Genomic DNA, 20,037 nt, shown 5'->3' with positions numbered 1-20,037 from the left:
TCCTGCCATTGGCACTGCATAATAAAACCATTCATGCACGACTGGGGGGCGTCCCTCGCCAAGAAAGCATGTTGGTGGCCCAGAAACAACACACACTTATCATGGCCATCTTCCATAGGCATAGAAATGCCACAACCAATGCATTTGTGGCCCTGATGGCGCTCCATAGTGGAGGCGGGGCCAGCAGAACAACGCTCTGTTTACAGCCACAGACGACATGAATGAGGAAGAGGCCAAAGAGGCCTGTAAAAAACTCGCACAAGAAAGTTTCACCAGTTCACTACCACACGGTCGCAACAGTGGAGATCAAACAATCAGTGATTACACGCCAACACAGGTGTTTTATAGGTTCAGGTTGGGCGTGTCCGGGCGAGCCGGTGTGTCTTAAAGCCTATCCACGGTCCTTAGCAGGTGGGGGGTCATTCCCTGTACATATGGAATATGTAACGGAGTGGAGAGATGGTCTTGAGACTACAGAGAACTCAGGGCTAAGTGCCCTACTCAAGGGCACAATGGTGGCAGTAGGGCATTGAACCCTCAACTTTTCAGGCTGCTGCATGGTAACCCAGCTCCTTAACCACTGTGCTACCAGTGCTATGCAATGCTACCCTCAAAACTCATTTGGGGTTCTCAAGCCTACCATGTGATTACCGAGATGACAGAGTGGAGAGAGATTGGTCGTGAGATGTGTAGCCAGGAGCACACAGCGGTCAGGTGGAGATGGGAGAGGTGGAGGGGTAGCGTCTTCAGCACCAGCTCAAGTTTACAGTAATATGTGGTGGCTAACATGATTACTACAGTTCATTTCATTGTAACAGAACTGAGTACACACACACACACACCATGCACTCTTAAAAGGAATGTGTTAAAAACAAGACAACTTGTGTTGTTTTTTAACACATCTCTGTGTCCAGATAGGGACAACACATTAATTTTAAGAGTGTGAAAAGTGCTACTATATGTATCTCGATGGCAAAGCATTCAACATTTCATGCATCAAGCTTGATGCTAAATTTAGCATGAAGCTCATAAGTAATTAAGATGCGCAAAAAATGAAGTTATTATGACTGCCGCGCAGCGAAGCAGCGGTCATATAGGTTTAGTCAGATTTTTTTTTTCTTCCTGATTTTCTTAATTGATTTTGTGTCAAGGATTCCCGGAACACTGATTGTTCAGTGCAACCCATCCCATATCCTCTCATTTGTTGTGTAGCACCAACAAGTTAAAAAGCAAAAACGAGGCATTGTAATCGCAGGTTCAAAGCTGCACAGAATTTGTGTAGGATCATAATGAGACCCTCTGAATGCATGCCAATTTTCGTGGAATTCCGTTCATGGGGGACTATACAATAAATTAATATATGTGTACATTTACAGTTTTTCTCAGTCGCTTTGGTGCTTTTCTCAGATCAGAATGAAAATTCTCATAACTATTAGTTCAACCTCCACAACATTTAGTTATTTGTGCACATCATAGTAGCAATTTCTCCTTCCTCTGAACAAATTGCAAATGCTTTTGGACATGTTTCAGTTGCTTTGTCATGTCAGTCAAAATGAACTATACTTATAGATGCTGAATAGTCGTTCCCAATAAAACTGATAGTCTTCATTTCATTGCTTGAGTCATTACATACAAAATTGGTGAACTAGTTATCAAATTCTGTCACAATGCTGTAGAATTCACCAACACTGCATCACTGGCGAAGAGAGCTCAGCGCCGCCTGTACTTCCTGCGGAAACTCAGGCGAGCAAGTGCTCCACCAGCCATCATGACCACATTCTACCGAGGCACCATTGAGAGCATCCTCTCCAGCTGTATCGCTGTGTGGGGCGGAAGCTGCACTGAATACAACAGGAAAGCCCTGCAGCGCATAGTGAACACAGCTGGAAGGATCATTGGTGCTTCACTCCCCTCCCTGAAGGACATTTACACCACCCACCTCACCCGCAAGGCGACCAAAATTGTGAGTGATTCAAGTCACCCCGCTCACAATCTGTTTGATCTACTGCCCTCTGGGAAGAGGTACAGAAGCCTGCGCTCCCGCACTACCAGACTCACCAACAGCTTCATACACCAAGCTGTAAGGATGCTGAACTCTCTCCCTCCTCTCCCCCCTCCACCCTCAGCTACATAACATCCTGGACATTGGACCCACAATGGCCGCCTGCACTACTCCACTTGCACACTTGTACACTTTACAACTTGGTGTTGTTGTCCTGAAAACACAACACTTCTGCTGCTCTTACATAACTTGCACCACTATGCCACTTTCTTTATTACTTAGGTCAAACAGAACTACCCAAGCCTTTTATTGGCCTGACTTTGCACTAGTATTTTATTGACTGTCCATGCACAATTTCAACCAAATTTTGCTGCTCTTATTTTTTCATTATTATATGTGCCCTCTTATTTACTTATTTACTTACTTTTTTGTTTACTTGAATGTTATGTTTGTCTGTGGACTTAAATTGGTAAAATATGTCTTGTCTTCACCGTGGGATAGTGAGAAACGTAATTTCGATCTCTTTGTATGTCTGGAACATGTGAAGAAATTGACAATAAAGCTGACTTTGACTTTGACTTTGACTTTGAGAATTGCAAAGAGCACAGTAAAAATGTGAAACGTACATATTCAGTGTCTTGTACTCACTCTCCTAACTACAGCTATTTCTAACTTTACTGTAGTTTTCAAATGGCTGTACAAGTAGGCTACTGTATAGTGCTGTCTTGAGCATGTTCAGGTAGTGTCACCAAGTTCTGACCTTTTTTGGATGGGAAAACACAGAGAATAAACTGCCATAATGAAAACATGACAAAGTCATTTGCCTATCTTGTTCATAAACAATGGTGTCAAGACTTCTCATTTTGATGACACTGCCAGTTTCATTGACATAAATAATACTTTCGTTTTGAGGAATGGACTATCCATTTTGAGCAAGTGACGTGCTTTTGCAGGTTATCCACTAGGTTTTGCAGTTTGCACTAATTGTTTTGAGAAATGCACTAACTGCTGTGCAAATGTTAATAGTGATGTGAGAAAAGCACCAAAGCGACTGAGAAAAACTGTAGTGACTGTACACTATGCATGCACACACATGCAGGCACACACACACACACACACACACATAAACACACAGGTATGCACACACTCATACACACGCACGCATGCACGTACACACACTCACACACACATAAACACACACAAACACACACACACACATAAAAACACACGTATGTAGGCAAGCAGGCACATGCACACACACACACATATAAACACACACACACACACACACGCCATTACCCCCACATACCCACTCACAAGCAAGCAAACACACACACACACACACGCACACACAAACACATAAAACACACAAACACATGCAGGCAAGCAGACATAGACACACACACACTCACAAGTGAAAATACACACACAGAGAAGCACACATATACACAAAAGCAAACACACACATGCACAATCTAATTTACATACACAAAAGTTGCAAGAGTAGGGGATGGAGGAGATGGAGACAAATTGACATGCAAGATTTATTTTTGCGGAGAAACTGTGCAGGACTGGGCGGCGGTCATATTTTGTACCGCTCTACAGTACATCTAGTTAGAGGAAGGTATGGTATGGGCGTTGTGTTATGGTTCAGACTCTAAAGTGTAACATTTAACATGTAAGACGCCCATGTGCTCCTCTCCTCTCTTCTCGTGCAGGACTATTACACCATTTGGTATCATGGTGTATTGTGTGTTCTTCTCACCTGTGTGCTCTACAGTCAGCATGGGTGCAGGTGAAGGTGAGGGCAGACAAACCTGTGTGGAACTGGAATGAGAAAGACGTTGTCCTGAACTCTGACCCTCATCCTGATGATCCAGGTGCAGGCATCGGGGCAGCAACGGCTGGGGCCTGACATAAGATGCAGAACACAAATACACACACCACACACACAATAGTCAACGCTAAACAACACAAAGCCCAAGATGCCTGTATAGCATTTATGTAGCATGTTGAACTGACAAACATTTTGCCATCTTGGTCTCGTTTAGAAGGACCACCATTAACAAGGGGCAAGGTTATGTATAAAACAAATTTTATCTGTTTAATTAAACCAGAGTTCAATTCAAGTCAAGTCAACTTTATTTATATAGTGCATTTCATACACAGAGGTCATTCAATGTGCTTTACATAAACACAATCAAACAGGAATAGCAGAGGTAAAAGTTCAGTGGGGTGACAGTTTCAATTATGAAACATTTTCTAAAAAAAACCCCTCCCTAATTAAGCATACTGATTTGTGCATTTAGGCCAAAGTATACCAGGCTTCATCTGAGTGACATGACAGAGCCAGAGGCTGAACCGAAACAAGATCTCAGCTATCTGCACTTCTGCTTGCTCTGTCTCTTTGTGTTCACTACAGTACTAATCATACAGATTTTATTGTTAATATGAATGTTTTGACCCATAACATTTCCACGTAGGTTCTTGATTAATTCCAATCCAATTCAAATTCTGATTAATTCCTTAGGCCACCAAGACTGCAGACGTCAAAAAATGCCCTCTCTCACAATGTTGAAGAAAATGAAAAATAATTCCTGGAATAGCCCTTTGATCCTGATCAGCGTAATATTTTAATGACATCTTCAATTCATGAGACACTTTCAATTTTTTAAAAAAATTGGACAGGTAGTTTTTGTGTAATCTAACTGTCAAACAACGTAGGCTACCTTTAACAGATGGGGCTTTTAGTTAAGTTAAATTGGATATTGAGTTTTAACCAAAGATTCTAGAACAGAGCTCCGCTCTAGAATCTTTGGTTTTAACAGGAAGTAGACAGCATAAATTGTTCTGTGGATGTCTTTGCTCCCTCGTCTGCTTGTTCAAAACCCTACATGCATCACAAAATCACAAAAATAAGTAATTGTGATAAAAAGGATGACAAATAAAGCCTATTATCTAACAGACATTCAAAGGCCCTCTGTCATGTAAAGAGATAGGTGGTCACTTGCAAGTATGTGACTACTAAGAAGGCAATTGCTATGAGCTCCATGAAAGAGGATGTGAGAGTTGGATGTTGAGTATTTATATGTTATGATGTCGAGCGGAGTATGGTGATTGGATTAGTTATGGGCCTATATTCATACGGCAGTATTCACAGCTATATAAGGGCACAAACTCCTGCAGTAAAGTGTATTCGTAAAGGATGACGGGCATATATACACCATTATTCTTGTGCATTACTTCAATTCTTCTGACTTCAGGTAAGATGTTTGAGTCTTTTTTCTGTACGGCTAGGATTCATTAGCTGTGTCATTGGGGATGTGTGCTTTGTTAAAGTATTATGAGAGTATCGCCATAGAACATCGGTCGCCATCATTCACTCAAACTGGAAATTAATAATTTTGGATAATGAAATGATACAGGGAAAGTATATGTTTTAGCAGTGTCTTGAGAGTAAGGCTTCTCAATGAAGTATAAATCTATAAATAAAGTTGACTTGACTTGATTTCTTAACTAATTTTGTTCACAGTTTGGACAAGTCATGAAGCTGGTTTTGAGGAGCAACGGGTGAAGGTGACACTTCATTAAGATCAGACATTATTTCTCATGCAAAATATAACTATTATCTTATCAGATTGTTTACACAACAATTGTGATTCTGGGACAGGGAGTATGATTTATTTTTGGTAAGAGCAAACCCAAACAATCATACAACATTTATGTAAAGGGAATAATACATGATTGACTTTTCATGTTGACAGACTGGGTCAGGAACAGAGGCATTTCCAGGGGCTTGCAAGGCTTGTAAATGGATTGTAAAGAAGATGAGGAAAACACTCCCTGATGAGGCTGGTGAGGTGAGAGTCTACAACATACACAGAATCCAACCATGACAAAGGACTCCATGACTAAGATCTCATTAATGACCATGAATAAGATACTGTACCTCTTGAATGGCCTTTGCTGTTGGAGATTCTAATATGATACCATTGTTTCATAGGACATAATCAGAGAGCAGCTGAAAAGTGTGTGCAATAAAACTTTCATCCTGAAATCTGCATGCCGATGGCTTGTGAGAAAGTACACTGACCAGTTGACGGCAGAACTTTCCACATCAGATGATGTGAGGACCATCTGTGTCCATCTGAAGGCCTGCAGGTGGGTGTCTTGAAGATTTCTGTTAATAAACTGTTCGTTGATCATATTGCCTTTACATTGCTCCTAGCTAATGATCTAGATAGCTATATTGTAAGGAGAGAAGTCACTGGAGCACATGGATGTTCAAAAGTACCTGTTTAATTAAAAAGGTGCAAAAAGACTGACCAATGTTTTGATGTGTTAATCTGATGTGTTGATCTTCAGACTTGATAGGGACAAAGGCCTCTATTTTAGCGATCAGACTTACTGCTAAATAAAACTTTTGATTTTTTAAAAATATAATTTGGTAAGAAACATGTTACATGTAATTATGCTTGATTGAACCTCTCTAAACAGCATTTGAACCTCTTCAAAACGGTGAAGTTTGAAAAAAAAGATGAATTTCAAAGAGCTTTAATTTTTGATTGTTCAACGTCATACATACACCACTTATTGAGATCAATCTGGATTGTTTATCACTTTGCAAAGGATCAATGAAACATTTAAAAAAAAAAACCCTCCCTAATTAAGCATACTGATTTGTGCATTTAGGCCAAAGTCTCTACCAGGCTTCATCTGAGTGACATGACAGAGCCAGAGGCTGAACCGAGACAAGAGCTCAGCTATCTGCACTTCCGCTTGCTCTGTGCTACACTTCACTGTCGAGCATCAGGCTTCATGAAATATGTGGTTATCTCATCTTGTACATCTGATCATATTTTGCACCACGGTCAAGGAGAAAATAAAGCATCATGATAAAAAACAAAAACTGTGTGTGTGTTCTTTAATAGTGCCAGCTCTGATGGACCTTTTACACTACACACTACATGTGCAACTGTGACTTGCAGCTCCTAGAGTGGAACATTTTGGTGAGAACCAGAAACCACAGTATGAGTCAGCCATGAGGGGCTTGACATGCCCATGAACACGCACAGATGAATAGATCTCTGTATCTTTGAGTTCACTGCAGACTATGTGATATCATGTGCAATAGTGTGTGTGTGGGTAAGTGGGTGTATCTATCTATTGATCATGAACTGTCTACATTGGTGCAGTTTTTTAGAATAGGGCAGTGTGCAATATAAATTACAGGTCTCTATTGTAATATCGTGCAATATTACAATAGTGTTATGATGCAGTGTTAGTTTAGAATAGGGCAGTGTGTAATGCAGACTATGCAGTATCATGTGCAATATTAACTGTGGGTTGTAAGAGTATGGGTGGCGGGCTGGCTGTGTGTGTATGTGGGCGGGTACAAGTATGGGTGGGTGTGAGTGTGTGTGTGTGTGAGGGTGGGGTGGGGGGTTTGGCTATGTCTGTGTTGATGTGAAGTTAGCCTGTATGTTATGTTCATTCAATGTCTCAGTTTGGTGTTAATGTATGTGTTTTTCTAATTTGGGTAAGCACACTGTCTCGATTGCCCAAGACAAATTTCTCTCCCTAAGAGACATTAAAGGCTCATCTTACCTTAATCATACAGATTTGATTGTTAAGTTTTGAACCATAATATTTCCATAACAGTTCCTGATCAATTTCAATCTTATTCCAATTCAGATTAATTCCTTAGCACAGATCTCTTCAATCTCTTCGAGGCTGACTTTTCACAAGAGGCACAGACATTTTGACTCTCCACTGTGCTATAGTTTGCTGGGAAGTGAGGAAATGTATGTCGGGGGAATCTTTATGATTGCACAAAGATGAGTTGGAGCAAGAGGTGAGAATAGCTCAGGTCATACATGTGAAGCAAGACCTGACATCTTGTTTTCACTTTAGGTACCCACACCCAGCCATAAAAAAGAACATTTCAGACAGGAAAATATCAGAATTAATAATCAAGATTTTATTAGTGTACTGTAAGTACAAGGTAGTATGCTTGGTCGTGGCGGCCTAGATCTGCTTATGATGCTGCTGCGAAAACTGAGAAGCAGCTAAATTGAAGCTGCAGAAGAAATACAAGATACACTGAAAATTGCTGCCGCGAGAATTAAGAGACAGGCTGAAATGAAACAAACCCCCCCCCTTATCCTAAGCAGATCTAGACAGGTGGAGTTGGGGAGGAGGAGAGAGTACTAAAGGCGCAGGAGCGGAGTGAGTCTGCCCACAGACCACAAGAATTTAAAATAGCGCTGCGTTTTGAGAGCAAGAGCTGATCGGTTTACGTCGCGACCAATTAACAGCGTCACTCAAGAGTGAGTCAGGGGGTACAGGGGGTTGTGTGAACTGTGCAGTTGCAGTGTGATATAAAAATCGGAGGGAGTCATCACCTTGAAAGACACCGGTTACACCTTATGCTATGTTCTTATGCTCGGGTGAAAAATGTTTGTTTACAGGGAAGATGGTGGAGACCGGAAGAAGAATGCACTGAGTGCACAAACAGTCCTTTTACACTCATTCTTCACACTTTCAAATACTTTGCTTTGTTTGCAGGGCCCCGCTCCACAGTAGTGTACAATTTAGATTTTGCCTAGTTAGTGGTTTAAAATAGAGATTTAGTTTGATGTCGCAGATTGCCCTGCTATATGCTATTTAGTTGTAAATGATCACTCCAGTCTAGCCTGGGTGTTCCCATGCTGCCTTGTGCGCGATTTGATTCACGCTGCTAAGGCAGCCTGGAGACCTTGGAGCAAATTTTCGCCTGAGATAGGGAACCAATCACAGAACAGGGGGGAAAGCAAGACGATGATGAGCTATGCACAGACGCATTTGATAGACATCCGTGGCACCCAATAAACGGATCTGGGCATTTTTCTTGGTTCCCAGACCACGTCTCATTGAGAAGTGGTGGCGCTAGCCAGGCTAACTCCAGTCCTACTCCAGATTACTACGATTAATGTTGTTCTTCTTTAAAACAAATGTACATTCAATATCATCCCAAAATAGAGGCTTTTTAAAAACTGGATTTTCCCTTTAAGATTGTCCCTTTTTAATCCAATTTCATTTATTTTCATTTTCACATATACAGTAGTCCCTTTTAAAAGAACCGAACTCAGTCCACTAAAAGGGAACCAGAAAGAGGACCAAAACAAAAGGGACTCAGTTAATTATGTATACACATTGTGAGATCGTTTGAAAGAGGACTCAGATCTCTTTGTGGTGCACTTCATCTCTGATGGGGCCTCAGTTTTCTTCATATTCAAACTATACCTTCTCTGCGGGTCTCAGACCTGCTTTGGATTATGGGCAATGTAGGCCTAGTTGCTCTGGGTTAGTTATTTTCATCATCATTCTCTATCAGGTTGAAATAATTATTATAACTCATAATTGGTGTGGTGGTTTTGTTTTTGTCATTTTTTTAAAAATATAAATATTATAATATTTTCAGAATATATTCTGATCTAAAGTTATTGCAAAGATCCTCCTGTCAGTCATTTAGTAGTAAAGCCCCCCCCCCCACCTAGTTGTTGCTATGTCCAACTTTAGCTCACGCCCAAAATGACACATGTACAGGAGCCTGTTAAAACACAACTATTTAGACATTACAACAGCACAGCATTCTGGGTAACTCGGCGGACAGTCACTGAACCCAACAACGCTACAGTATGTTGGGAAAGTGTATTTGAGATGTGTGGATTTAAGAACAGATCACAGATTATTTGTCTACCTCCTTGTACATGCTTAAGGTTATTGCAATTATTCTGTATTCTGATTTTTTTTTTTAAATTTAGTCTATTATATTTGTGTTTTTGTCGCTTTGGACAAAAGTGTCTGCTAAGAACCATAAAAATAAGCATGTAGATAGATAGATAGATAGATAGATACTTTATTGATCCCTAGGAGAAATTCAAGGTCACAGTAGCATATAGACAACATACACACACACACATTCACTAACAGCAGAAAAAGTAATTAAAAGTATATAATATAAAAAAACACAACTAAGCAATAAGGACTGTAGAAGATAAAGAATATACTAAATATACTAAAATATAAATTATACTAAATAAAACTTAATCTAAATCAATTCTAAAAAACAGTATCCACATAGTGGGTAATTAATCATTCAGGTGCACTTGCAATGACTGAAGCAGGGACTGAGCCTGTGGTCCTCTGTGCATAAGTCAAGTCAAGTCAAGTCAAGTCAAGTTTATTTATATAGCACATTTCATACACAGAGGTCATTCAATGTGCTTTACATAAACAAAACCAAACGATAATAACAAATAAAAGCATAGAAGGGCAATATAGTCAAAGAATAGTTAAAAGGTAAAGATCATAATAAAAAGAAAACATAAAACACAAGGTAAAATCATTTAAAAATAAAGAATAATTAGTAAGCAAAAACAAAGGCAAAAGTAGTAAAAAAAGTAATAAAAGACAAAGTAGAATAATTATCGAGGCAGATTCAGAATTTGTAACTCGGCACAGTTAGCAGAAAGCGTCTGAGAACAGTTTGGTCTTAAGTCTAGATTTAAAACTGGCTACAGTTGGGGCCTTTTTAATGTCATCCGAAAGTTGGTTCCACAGCTGAGCCGCATAGCAGCTAAAAGCTGCTTCACCATGTTTAGTTCTAACTGTAGGTTTTACTAGCAGGTTTTTCACCTGGGACCTGAGAGGACGAGAAGGTGTGTACTGCTGAAGCATGTCTGACAAGTATTTAGGTCCTGCTCCATTTACTGATTTATAAACAAGCAATAGTGCTTTAAAGTCAATTCTGTGACTTACTGGAAGCCAGTGCAAGGACTTAAGAATTGGAGTAATGTGGTCAGTTCTTTTAGTTTTTGTTAGAGTCCTAGCTGCTGCATTTTGTATCACCTGAAGCTGTTTAATAGTCTTTTTAGGAAGGCCTGTGAACAGTCCATTGCAGTAATCAACCCTGCTGGAGATAAATGCATGAATTAGTTTTTCTAAGTCATGTTTTGACATCAGCCCTCTGAGTTTGACAATATTTTTGAGGTGGTAAAAAGCTGATTTAGTTATCGCTTTCATGTGGCTGTTGAAATTTAGATCACTGTCAATTAATACACCAAGGTTTTTAACAGTATCCTTTGCCTTCAACCCTTTTGTGTCAAGGAGAGTGGCAACCCTAAGTCTTTCCTCATTTTTACCAAATATAATTACTTCAGTTTTTTCTTTGTTCAGCTGAAGAAAATTTTGAGACATCCAGGTGTTGATTTGTTCTATACACTGACACATAGATTCAAGAGGACCATAGTTGTTTGGTGATAGAGCTAAGTAAATTTGTGTGTCATCTGCATAGCTATGATATGAAATCAAATTATTTTGAATGATTTGTCCAAGTGGGAGCATATAGAGGTTGAATAATAGTGGCCCCAAGATCGACCCCTGGGGAACACCACAGGTCAAGGACGTTGGTGTTGAGGTACAGTTTCCGATGGCAACAAAGAAGCTCCTTTCTTGTAGATATGATTTTAGCCAGCTGATAACTATGCCTGTAAATCCAACCCAGTGTTCTAGTCTGTGTAGTAAAATATTGTGATCAACAGTGTCAAATGCTGCACTAAGGTCCAGTAGCACTAGGACTGATGTTTTACCTGAATCTGTGTTGAGGCGTATGTCATTGGAAACTTTAATGAGAGCTGTTTCAGTGCTGTGATTTGCCCGAAAACCAGACTGAAAGTAATCAAAATACCCATTTGATGTTAGGAAGGTGGTTAATTGATTAAAGACTACTTTTTCAATAATTTTGCCAATAAAAGGTAGATTGGATATGGGCCTGTAATTGTTTAGCATGGAGGCATCCAGGTTATTCTTCTTGAGAAGTGGCTTTACAACAGCTGTTTTCAGTGACTTAGGAAAAGTGCCAGACAGCAATGATACATTTACAATTTGAAGGACATCCGCCGCTATGAGGTGAAAAACAGTTTTGAAGAAATTGGTAGGCAGAGTGTCTAAGACACATGTGGAAGGGCTGAGATTCTGTACCGTTTTTTCAAGTGTTTCGTAGTCTATCAAGCTGAACTCTGACATCAAGTTTAGTTTCCCTCTTTTTGTTGCTGGAAGTTCAGGTTGTTGAATTTGTAATTGAGCAGATATGTTGAGTCTGATTTTGTCAATTTTACCTTTAAAAAAAGATGAAAACTCATTGCATTTATTAGTTGAGAGAAGTTCAGGCGCTAATTGTGAGGGGGGATTTGTTAACTTATCAACAGTTGAAAATAGAATACGAGTGTTATTTGAACTTCTATTGATAATGTTAGAAAAGAAAGACTGTCTTGCTTTGCATATTTCAGAGTTATATGTGCGGAGCATCTCTTTATGGATTTCATAGTGGATCTGAAGTTTGTATTTATAAGGTAAGGTAAGGTGCTCTGTGTGAATGAGTGTGATGGTGATGGTGCAAATGAGTAAGTCCAACAGTGCAACAGTGCAAGAAGTCTATATATCTATATATAAATAACTATATTAAGAAAGGTATAAGTGTGGTCACAGCTCGGCTGTGGCATGGAGGGAGGGGTTGTGCATACTGTATGTGTTAATAAAGCACGCAAAAGTAGTATGTTGGTGCGCACATCCAAGGCAGGTGCTGGACAAAAAGTGCTAGGCTATCAAAGAGTGGATTGTCCGCACACATGCTCCCATCAGGAATTTTTATTGATTTTCACCCGTGTGTAACGTTTCGAGCTAAACGCTCTTCATCAGACTTGAATATCAGACAGACAGTCGCCATATTTAAACAAGTACCAAAGATCACATGACCCATCAGAGTGATATATTTAAATAGATTTACAAAACACTTATATACATATATACACAACGTCATAATATCTACAAAAAACATGCACTTATAGAAAAACATTTATATACTATACTTTGTAAAAACAATTTTTTTTAAAAAGTACAAGCTTCCACCCTATCAGAGTACTTGGCTGTGTATCAGGCCGCATTAGGCCATCATAATAAGTAAACATGATATTGGCGTCTATTCAGTCTACAGGTTACTAATCATACATTTCTATAAAGGAGACTACATTCACATTTAGAAAATATAACCATATCCAAGGAGCACTTCACACCGTCGAGTCGAGACACAACATCACAAAATCAGTTACAGAAAAGGCCTAATACTGAAGTCTTCATTTAAACCTTTAGGTGCCATTGTATCCAGTGTGTAAATCCAGTACAGTTCACGTTTAAGAAGTAGAGTGTCAATATGCCCCCCCAGTGTCGGGTCTGTATCCACAATATGCCAATGTTTTTTAATAGTCCGTTCGATATCTTTGGCGATGGGCGAGAACTGGACACAGCAAGTAATCCTAGGCACTTGATTCTGGGCTCTTTTCCTGCTCAGACTCTCGGATTGGGACATTTTATCAAATCTATTAGAGGCTTCTGTGATCCAGTGTTCTTTGTATCCCCTTGTTCTGAATCGATCTTTTAGTATGGTAGATTGGATCCGATAGTCCTCATCTGAACTACAAATTCTCCTGATTCTATTGAACCGTGATATGGGGAGGTTTTTCTTAAGAGACGTTGGGTGATATGACTCCCCATGAAGTAAAGAGTTTCTATCGGTGCTCTTACAATACAGATCACTTTTTAGAGTATTTCCTTCCCTTATTACTAAGATGTCCAAAAAGTTCATTTTTGACTCATCCACAGACATGGTGAAATTTAGATGTTGATTACTTTCTAATAAAGCACGCAAACAGTGAGGCAGAAGACAATGGTAGTGGACAGTCAGTTCAAGACATGGAGGTGGTGAAGAGGCAGACAAACAATGCGGAGAAGTCTATTTCTCCTCTTATCTTCTAGTGATCTATCTAGTGATGCATTGAACAGTTCAATGGCACTGGGGATGAATGACTTCCTTAGTCTGTCTGTTGTGCAAGGCAGTGAGCGAAGTCTCCAGCTGAGGCTCTTCTGCTTAACAATAGTGCTGTGGAGTGGATGACACTTATTGTCCAAGATGTTTGTTCAGGGTCCTTTTGTCAGATATTGAAGTGATGCACTCCAGTTCAGCTCCCACTACAGAGCCAGCTTTCCTTACCAGCCGGTCAAGTCGCCCCGCATCCTTCTTTTTTGTGTTTCCTCCCCAACATACCACTGCATAGAAGAGGACGCTGGCAACAACAGACTGGTAGAACATCCTGAGGAGCTTGCTGCACACATTGAAGGAGCGCAGCCTCCTCAGGAAGTACAGCCTGCTCTGCCCTTTCTTGTAGAGTGCGTCAGTGTTGGCTGACCAGTCCAGTTTATTGTCCAGGTGGAGACCCAGATACCCCTGTAAGACGTCACTCGTCAGGACCAATGAGGGAACTGGGAGTGGTCGAAGGAAATCGTGAAGCTGTCCGCGCGCTGTTGGAAATAACAATTGATTATAGAACCCCTGTTAACCTAATGATTCTGACCCCGCTAGATATGGAGAAGTTTCGGTCAACGTAATATTACTATCCATAGTAGGCCGATGTGGGCCTACCCACAATGCTGTTACAAGAATGCCTTCTAGCTATTTAATTAGACGCATCTTCCCCAAGAATAGTGTGCGAGGCCCTCCTCGGCCGATTAATTCGGGAGGCGCCTTCACTTGAGTAATGATCCTAGTGTGAAAGTCGGTCAGAGGCTATAGTGCTGGCCTGGACCACTATGCTCATCTGGACAGAACACCTTACCGAAGCTACAGAGGGTTCAGGGTGTGCTAAGGTTAGCTGTCTAATTCCAGACTACTAATAAAATCAGTGACCCACCACAGTACAATACGATGGCCAGTTCTCCTGGTAGCATGCCTACACTTTCACTGATTTAGCCCCCACGGCCCTGGAGACTAATCCTAGCCGTTCCTCCTGGCCCATCTTCAACTTGAGGGATATCTAAAGAAACTCTAGAAAACTATGCGGGTCAAAGCATAACAATTTATTTGTCAGACACAAGCTATTCATCCAATACATTATAGAAGGTACATCTAAATGAATAATGTGAAAGTCACGAAAACAGGTTAAAGGAACATTTAGGAAACCATATGAAGCAATCAGAGAATGAACATACCAGCTCAGAGGATGATGACTACACACCTTAGTGGTGCGGGAGATTCTGACTACAGAATGGCTCCTAGAATGCTCTGTGAACCTCACTTAAATACGGTAGGCTACCTAGTTTGTGGTTGGTTACATTGATATGGATCACATGATTGGAGGTCAGCTGATTTGGGATCACATGGTTGGAGGTCATCTGATTTGAGAGTACTTTGATGAGACTTGAGACCATTGTTGTAGTGAGAGTGAATCAATCAAGACATGACAAGGTATACATTTGATTACATTTCCTGTCCCTATAGTTAACTGCTCCTGTGGACATGTGACAGTAGGCCCACAATAGGCCCACACTTAGTAGTTGATCAAGAGTCAATATATGACTGAAAAGATTATCATCAGCCTGGTAATTAGGATCCTTACACCACCACCATCTTACCATGTACACTATTATAACGAATGTGTTGAAAACAACACAGCTTACGTTGTTTCTTAACACATCTCTATATCCACATGTGGTTTGCTTGATTTTTTACCATTTCCATATCTTTGTACCCCTTCCCTGGCTGAGGTTTTGTTTTGGCCAGACCCACTTACAAACTGCAGTCCTTTGTCAAAAGCACAAAAAAAAATCACACTATGGTTGAGGTGAAAGTGTGTGTGTGTGTGTGTGTGTGTGTGTGTGTGTGTGTGTGTGTGTTTGTTGCATTTCTTGATAACAGGTTACTCAAATGCCCTTCTTACCAAGAAACAAAGGGGGCTTTTAAGTCTGTGGTTGAGGAGTGTGCAGTGCATCTACTTAAAGGAACATGCCACCCTTTTATGAACTATTAGTGCAATTTAGGAGTACTCCAAGTGGTCAGATAAAATGCTTCGTCAATACAGCCCTAGATTCAGTTTGTGTTTACAGATTTTACACAACACCCCTACTTTTATTGGTTTGTATCTTCTTACATCTTTCCTTCAGCGTTTCAGACTTGAATTACTATTTTGCATTTTTCTATGCATTAGTTTGATTTATCTTACTCAGAAGTTGAGCTGGCAATAAGTCGAAGAATGTCATCACTAGTATTGATGTGATCATCTTTATCATGTAGGCTATGTATGTGACAATAAACTTAAACATGAGATGCCTGCAGAGGGCACCTGACAACAAAGTTGGAGAAGCATGTGTCACTTGTGTTATTTTGGCATGCTATAGGTAGGCTACTCTCCCCGTTTCAGTGATTAGAAGTGGAAACCACTAAAGATGTCATTCCCAGAGGCATAACACAAATGGCATCAGTTAGCACAGTGGTTCTCAAAGTGTGGGGTGGGCCCCACTAGTGGTGAATGACAGGTGGGGCGCAAGGAACAGGAGGAAATAATAATAAAAAGAATAGAGTACTAAAGTGTGACATCACGTTTCCATAGCAACCAATTTCTGTTCTACACAAACCAAATTAACAACGTGAAATACTATGCCAGACCAAACTTTTACAGAAAAGGAACGTGTTTTTTTTTTGCAAATTGATAAGCAGTTTGCCAGTGATTAAAGCAATTATTGAGAATAGATAGTCTTCATTTTAAAAAAAAAAAACCAACATGGTGTAAACCGCTGTCAACATGCTGCAATACTTCCTGAATGCAATCATCAGTCAGAGTCTCATAGCCTACTTGCCGATTTTTTTTCAGGTTTGCAAATAAGTTCCAAAGAAAAGCCACCCTGGTTGACAGTAATAATGTTATGTAATCAGAACAGATTAGGCAAATTTACCGTTACGTTATAAACTTTATCTTTCATACTAGCGCAAACTTTTTCTTTTAATACCCTGGAAAAATACATAAAAGCCTCGAGGTGTTTCGATCTAGTGATTTTCACCTCTTGAAATAGATTTATTCTCGTTTTAATAGAAAGAACACAGCGAAGCAATGGAAAATGCCTATCTTTAAAAGAACACCAGGCAAGCCTGATGCTTTTTCTCTCTGAAGCTCCCCCTAGCGTCTGTACGTGCGAGCCCTCGCTCGGTCTGAAGCTCTTTTCCTTTTCTTTGCATCTTCCGTCAAGGGTTTTCGCTGCTTCTTTGACGGCTCTGCCATTATACACACATTTGCAACAATCGCTAGCATTTCGTTAGCCTGCCTCTGTGCTGGGGATGCAGGATGTAAACTGATCCTGCTTTTCGCGATGTCTGAGACTTTGTGAGACTGAAGGTCGGCGGGTCGGATACACCGAACTTGCAAGCAGGCGAGAGAGTCTTCATTCGCCCTGTAATGAATCATTTAACCATATACCAACTTACAAAGATGATTAATTAACACAAAACCGTTGCCTGGTGTCCCTTTAATAATGCCTTTCTTTTTTGACAAAGAAGATCATAGATTCAGAACAAAACAGCCACACACAAACATATGAGTCATAAACAGACCAACATATGAATTAAAATATAATCTGATCCAGCGGACCGATAAGGGAAATGTAACTTGGAACCAAAATGCAAAAACAGTTTATTGGGAATAAACCGAATATGCGTGTGTCTTGTAAACGCCTTATTCTGATTGAAATAAACCAAAAAAGGCCATATTCGGTTTACTAATAAACCGTTTGCCCACCCTAGCATATGCCTGTTTTAAACGGAATATTGGGTCATGAACACACCTTAAAAGGAATATGCTCCCAGAAGGAAGAGTGTTGTATGCCTGTGCATGCTCAATTCACACAGAATTAGGATAAAATGAACCAATTGTCTCTCACACAGTTTCCTAATCATGATGAAACAACGCGCACACTTTTGGAAAGATGAGGAGACAAACTTATGTCTTGTAATCATGCAAATGTCATGGAGTTCACCGACGGGAGAAAATGTCATAATAACGACGTTTTTAAAACTGTCTGATGTTGAGCACCTGAGGGGGTTTCCATCGTAGCACAATCATCTTTTTAGCAGCTGTCAGGCCAGCTAACACAATGCACTTATTTAATTTCTTAATATTAAGTCCTGACAGATCATTCAGTATCAAAACTGCCACATTAAGGATGTACACTGATTTCTGAAGTGTCATTCTGACATATATCCTGACATATTTGTTCTCTTTATTGTGATTCAATAATTATATTCATATTTATTCCTTCTGGAGTTAACAATGAACTTAGATTAAAGGTTGTATCAGCAATGGTGGGGTAACGTCACTTCTGTTGACATTCAAACAAAATAGAGAGCTAGCTCGCTCCTCCCTCCCCCTCCCTCCCGTGCAATTGAAACTCTCCTGAACGCGCATCTCGTCGGTTATTGGTTGGAACACGGATCAGCGGAACAGCGGATCGTTAGGAAAGATTAGATGAATGTGATCATTTATGTTTGCAATCGCTGATACAACCTTTAATGTAGGAACTGAATAGTGATTCACCCAGTGCGCCAATCCCAAAGTGAGCCCTGAGGACTAAGGACAAAAGACTCAGACTTAATTAATCTCAGGTGCTAAGAAAGTGAGTGTGTGTGGCCACATGGGCTCAGATAGGTATAAATGGGTTTGGGACAGCACTTCACGAGATCATATGTTACATTGGCGACACTTAACAAGAAATATGTTGCTGATACTTGCTGGTTTGGGAATTTTCATTTTAAGGTTGTTGCTTTTCACACGGCCAAGGCACAGGAGACAACTGCCTGATTCCACATCTTTTCAAACTCTTGTTTTACAAGCTGGTCGTGTGTCGTGCTGTTGTTTACCTTTGTAATTTTTGGATTTCCTTGTCGTCTCTGCGGTAGAGGTCACAACGCTTTGAACTGTGGGTAAATCCTTTGGTGAAGTCTGTACCGATGCAGACTCACAGAAAGGGCTCGTAAGTGTGTACTCAAACCCTCACACCCTTTGAAATTCGACATTGAGACAGCCCTAAGCCCTTACGAATTTTGTGAGAACGCGCACCAGAGTCTGTGAGTCCGGACTTTGGGATTGGCCCAGTGATACCCTTGGTACCTAGCCTGGTAAACCAGACCCTGGAATCTTTCATATTAAGGGTCTGGCCACGAGTAATGAAAATGGCCCAATTCGAGGGACGGCACCAAGCATGCATTTGAAACTCTCACTGCACGCAGTTGGATAACGCTACGACCAATCACAACAATTCATCAGTGTCAGTCATCAGTGTAGCTCGCCTTTGTCCCGCCTACACCGATTTGATTGTTCCCTCTCGCTCGAGAGATAGAAGAAATTTGGATCATTGCTCGTGGCCAGAGTATCTTGCGGGCACAATTCAAATTGTGCTCTCGCGAGAACTCTGGATTTCCAGGGTACTTGGTACCATCAAATGGTAGCCTATAGTGATGTGTTCAGGATACACACCGGTATACTGTGGTTTGCCTTATTGGTGACCATGCCATCATGGACTGCCTGATTACAGAATTTATAGTTTACCCACCTCTTTTTTTACCACTACACCCCTGGTTGTCATGTGCGAGATGCTATGCAATTCCAGCACCCAGTTGAACTGACTAATTTACTGACTGCAATGTGTGAACTGTATAGGTGTGTATTTCCTTTGTGGTTGTCAAACCACTCGACCCCGATCATTTCCTTTCACTGGGTGTTGACAGATGTCATGATGACAGCATTAAGAATAGGGGAAGAGTAGGCCTATTCTTCTAACCTGTAGTCATAGAGTCTTGACAATAATCTCTTATGTTAGGTAAGTAGGGCCTATTCAAATTGTAGTCATCAATTGTAGCTTGAGCTTGCTGAACAACATCAGTGACACCGGGCCTTACTGTCATTTAATGCCTTTGTTCAAAAACACAAAAGCTAGCTTCTGCTTTCTGTTTGAGAACGTTTGTTTTACGCATGTTTACTAAAAACTAAAACAATATTAAAAACAATACCAAATCATTTTTTTGATCTTAATATAAGATTATTAACACTTGGTTAGATTTCATTTTTTGCAGTGAATTCAGATTAATTCCTTAGCACAGATCTCTTCAATCTCTTCGA

The 20,037-nt window shown here is 40.4% G+C and overlaps 1 protein-coding gene and 1 long non-coding RNA gene across 2 annotated transcripts; one reads left to right on the top strand and one right to left on the bottom strand.

Annotated features, from left to right (window-relative positions):
- Nucleotides 1–301: 301 nt before the first annotated feature.
- Nucleotides 302–19,806, bottom strand: LOC121692976. The gene is made up of 3 exons (XR_006025387.1): nucleotides 19,794–19,806; nucleotides 11,710–11,713; nucleotides 302–481 (listed from the first exon to the last, which is right to left on the bottom strand). It is a non-coding gene; the product is annotated as an uncharacterized LOC121692976 (long non-coding RNA).
- On the top strand, nucleotides 5,148–6,919 carry LOC121692971 (antimicrobial peptide NK-lysin-like). Its single transcript, XM_042072075.1, has 5 exons — nucleotides 5,148–5,265; nucleotides 5,535–5,578; nucleotides 5,767–5,862; nucleotides 6,006–6,163; nucleotides 6,695–6,919. The coding sequence occupies exons 1-5, from the start codon at nucleotides 5,208–5,210 to the stop codon at nucleotides 6,720–6,722; spliced, it is 384 nt and encodes a 127-aa protein (XP_041928009.1). The 5' UTR covers nucleotides 5,148–5,207; the 3' UTR covers nucleotides 6,723–6,919.
- Nucleotides 19,807–20,037: the final 231 nt, after the last annotated feature.

This window comes from Alosa sapidissima, chromosome 19, assembly GCF_018492685.1.
Source record: "Alosa sapidissima isolate fAloSap1 chromosome 19, fAloSap1.pri, whole genome shotgun sequence".
Classification (NCBI taxonomy): domain Eukaryota; kingdom Metazoa; phylum Chordata; class Actinopteri; order Clupeiformes; family Clupeidae; genus Alosa; species Alosa sapidissima.
Note: the sequence above shows the minus strand (reverse complement) of the source record. Positions and strands in the feature narration are given on the sequence as shown.

Bases quoted from the DNA above. Each gene is read 5' to 3' on its own strand.
- LOC121692971 (XM_042072075.1), top strand. From the start codon at position 5,208: ATGACGGGCATATATACACCATTATTCTTGTGCATTACTTCAATTCTT. The intron at 5,579-5,766 runs GTGACACTTCAT...TCATGTTGACAG, and splicing joins TTGAGGAGCAACGGGTGAAG to ACTGGGTCAGGAACAGAGGC. The intron at 5,863-6,005 runs GTGAGAGTCTAC...ATTGTTTCATAG, and splicing joins TCCCTGATGAGGCTGGTGAG to GACATAATCAGAGAGCAGCT.